This window comes from Kryptolebias marmoratus, linkage group LG14, assembly GCF_001649575.2.
Source record: "Kryptolebias marmoratus isolate JLee-2015 linkage group LG14, ASM164957v2, whole genome shotgun sequence".
In the NCBI taxonomy this organism is placed as follows: Eukaryota; Metazoa; Chordata; class Actinopteri; order Cyprinodontiformes; family Rivulidae; genus Kryptolebias; species Kryptolebias marmoratus.
In genome coordinates, this window is record NC_051443.1 from 26,547,913 (window position 1) to 26,550,823 (window position 2,911).

Here is a 2,911-nt window from a genome sequence, read left to right on the forward strand (position 1 = left end):
GACCAGGTTTGGGTCAGACTCCAGGACCAGGTTTGGGTCAGACACCAGGACCAGGTTTGGGTCAGACATCTGGACCAGGTTTGGGTCAGACATCAGGACCAGGTTTGGGTCAGACTCCAGGACCAGGTTTGGGTCAGACACCAGGACCAGGTTTGGGTCAGACATCAGGACCAGGTTTGGGTCAGACATCAGGACCAGGTTTGGGTCAGACACCAGGACCAGGTTTGGGTCAGACATCAGGACCAGGTTTGGGTCAGACTCCAGGCTGTGGTTCTGATTGGGTTTTTTGGCCCAGCTATATGTTTCCATAAAGTTTTTTTTAGAACTGAACACCTGGACTCATTGTGAGTCCAGTCCTTGTCCTGATGGTCCTGGACCAGGACTCGGGTGAGTTTCAGGGGGATTCTAGTTGGATTCGATGGAGTTAATGATCTTTGTTTAAAAAGTTTATTCTAACATCTGAAAATATCTGGGTCAAACATCAGGACTGTCTGTCCCTCGGGCGTCTCTTTTGTCTCTCGTTATTTTGTCTCCATCGTGTTTGTTCTCACGGGTTTGGAATCCGGTCCGGTTCTGTCACATTCCTGTTCCCTGAATTTAATCATTAATTTGACCACAAAGACCTCAGAGGAGTTACAGTCCGCGATGAAGATGATGATGATGATGATGATGAGTTATTCAGGTTCGGTTCGGACTCGGTTGTTGTTTTAAGATATTTGATGGTTCTGGACCCGGGTTCGCTCAGACCCACTGTGGTTCTGTTCAGTGACATCAGAGCAAAATAAAAATAAATATTTTATTTATTTCCTCCTTTTACCGAGCTGCGACCCTCAGACTGATCCCAGGACCCTGAGTGGGTCCCCGAGCCGCCTGTTGAGCAGCCGCTCCATGTTTCAGTGTGTATCTGTGTGTGTGTGTGTAGGTGTGTGTAGGTGTGTGTGTGTGTGGGTGACCTGGCCGGGATCCAGGCAGCAGCCAATCAGCGCGCAGCTCTCTGGAACCCGGCTGTCAGGAAGAACCGGACGGTCTCGGTTCTCCTCCTGCGGATCCTGCTGGGTTTTCTGGAATTCGGGATCCCGTCCGCGCGGTTCGGTTCCGGTTTAGCGGCGGTGGTTACAGTGTGGACCCACAGAGAGGCGGTACCGGCCCTAAACCTGCGGGAACACCTGGTCCAGGACCGAAACTCCACCGAACAAAGTGACCGAAACTCCGGACGGACACCTGCTGCTGGACCGGGTCCAGGACCGAACTGGATCACGGGGGACTCTGATGGATCGTTAATGGGAGTGAAAGGAGCGAGTTAGAACGGTTCGGTGGATCCGGAGGCGCGATGTCTGTGAACGAGCTGTACACCAAGGTGAGTCCAGATTACCTGCCGAACAGAACCCTGCTGAACTTTCACCTGGTTCTGACCGAACAGGCCCGAACTCGCATGCTGCAGACTCCGGACCCGGTGAGTTCAGGTGGAGTCCACCTGAGCCGAACCTCATGGTGTTTCAGTCAGAGTTTAAAGCGGTGAAACACCTGTTGACTGAAAGGTTCTGCGGCTGCGCAGACTGAGGCAGAACCAACAAAATGTTCAAGAACCTGACAACTGTGACACTGAGGGGGATTATATGTCAGCCGAATTTAAGAGCAGGGTCAGAGGGGTTCTGATCCAGTTACAGTCGGACAGTTCACATCCTGAGTTCCGAACAGGGTCCGGTCCAGTTTAAAACGGGTTTTGACTGAGGGGAATTCTGAGTGTGACTGAGCCAACAGGTGGTGGAGCCACAGAGTCAGGTTTAAATCAGACCATCAGCCGGACTCTGGTGGTTCTGGTGATCCGGAGGGCAGAACCATCAGCCGCACTCTGGTGGTTCTGGTGATCCGGAGGGCAGAACCTTTGACTACCAGAACCATCAGCCGGTCTCAGGTGGTTCTGGTGATCCGGAGGGCAGAACCATCAGCCGCACTCTGGTGGTTCTGGTGATCCGGAGGGCAGAACCTTTGACCACCAGAACCATCAGCCGGACTCTAGTGGTTCTGGTGATCCGGAGGGGATCTGTTGGAGCAGAACCTCTGATCTGGGAACAGTTCTAGGCTGATGGAAGATTCGTTTATGAACTTATTTTATGGATTAAATGAAGTATTTTTCTAAAGGAGTTTAATGAATTATTTAAGAACTGATCACGTGATTATAAAAAGTCTGTAAAGTTGTGTGATTTCCTGAGAAGTGAGTCAGGATTTAAAAATAATCCAGTTTTTCAGGTTATTAATGAGTTTTAGACTCACAGAACAACTTTAGACTTAATTCGGTTTAACATCAGGATTTATTATTAACAGTAAAACAGATGAATAAAAAGTAATTAAAATCAGAAGAATTAAAGCCTCCCTGTCCTCACCACACCGCGGGTTTGTTGGCCCAGGTGGGGGTGATGTCATGATGACGTCATCAGGCGGAAGTCAGGTTGTCTCAGCGCAGAGATCCTGCTGGCAGGGGTTTAACTTCTTATAAAACTGAGTTCTCTGGTTTTATTCCAGCCCTTCAGTCCTGATCTGAGACTCCTGGTTCAGTTTTTATCGCCCCCCACTGAAGGTGAGGGTGATGATGTTTTTGACTTGTGTGTGTGTGTGTGTGTGTGTGTGTGTGTGTGTGTGTGTGTGTGTGTGAGAGAGAGAGAGACAGAGAGAGAGTGTGTGTTCCTTTGCTTTGTAGCTAAGATAGCTCAGATGGACTCTGGGCTCAGATGGACTCTGGGTTCAGATGGACTCTGGGCTCAGATGGACTCTGGGTTCAGATGGACTCTGGGCTCAGATGGACTCTGGGCTCAGATGGACTCTGGGTTTAGATGGACTCTGGGTTCAGATGGACTCTGGGCTCAGATGGACTCTGGGTTTAGTTGGACTCTGGGCTCAGATGGACTCTGGG

General features: G+C 50.2%; 1 protein-coding gene across 1 annotated transcript in view; it reads left to right on the top strand.

The window, feature by feature from the left end:
• The first annotated feature begins 997 nt into the window (after positions 1-997).
• Positions 998-2,911, top strand: part of LOC108229418 (unconventional myosin-Vb-like) — a 16,801-nt gene continuing 14,887 nt past the window's right edge. Inside the window, exon 1 of the mRNA XM_037979531.1 lies at positions 998-1,357. Within this exon, the coding sequence (XP_037835459.1) occupies positions 1,331-1,357 (27 nt within the window). The 5' untranslated portion in view covers positions 998-1,330. The remainder of the gene's footprint in view (positions 1,358-2,911) is intronic.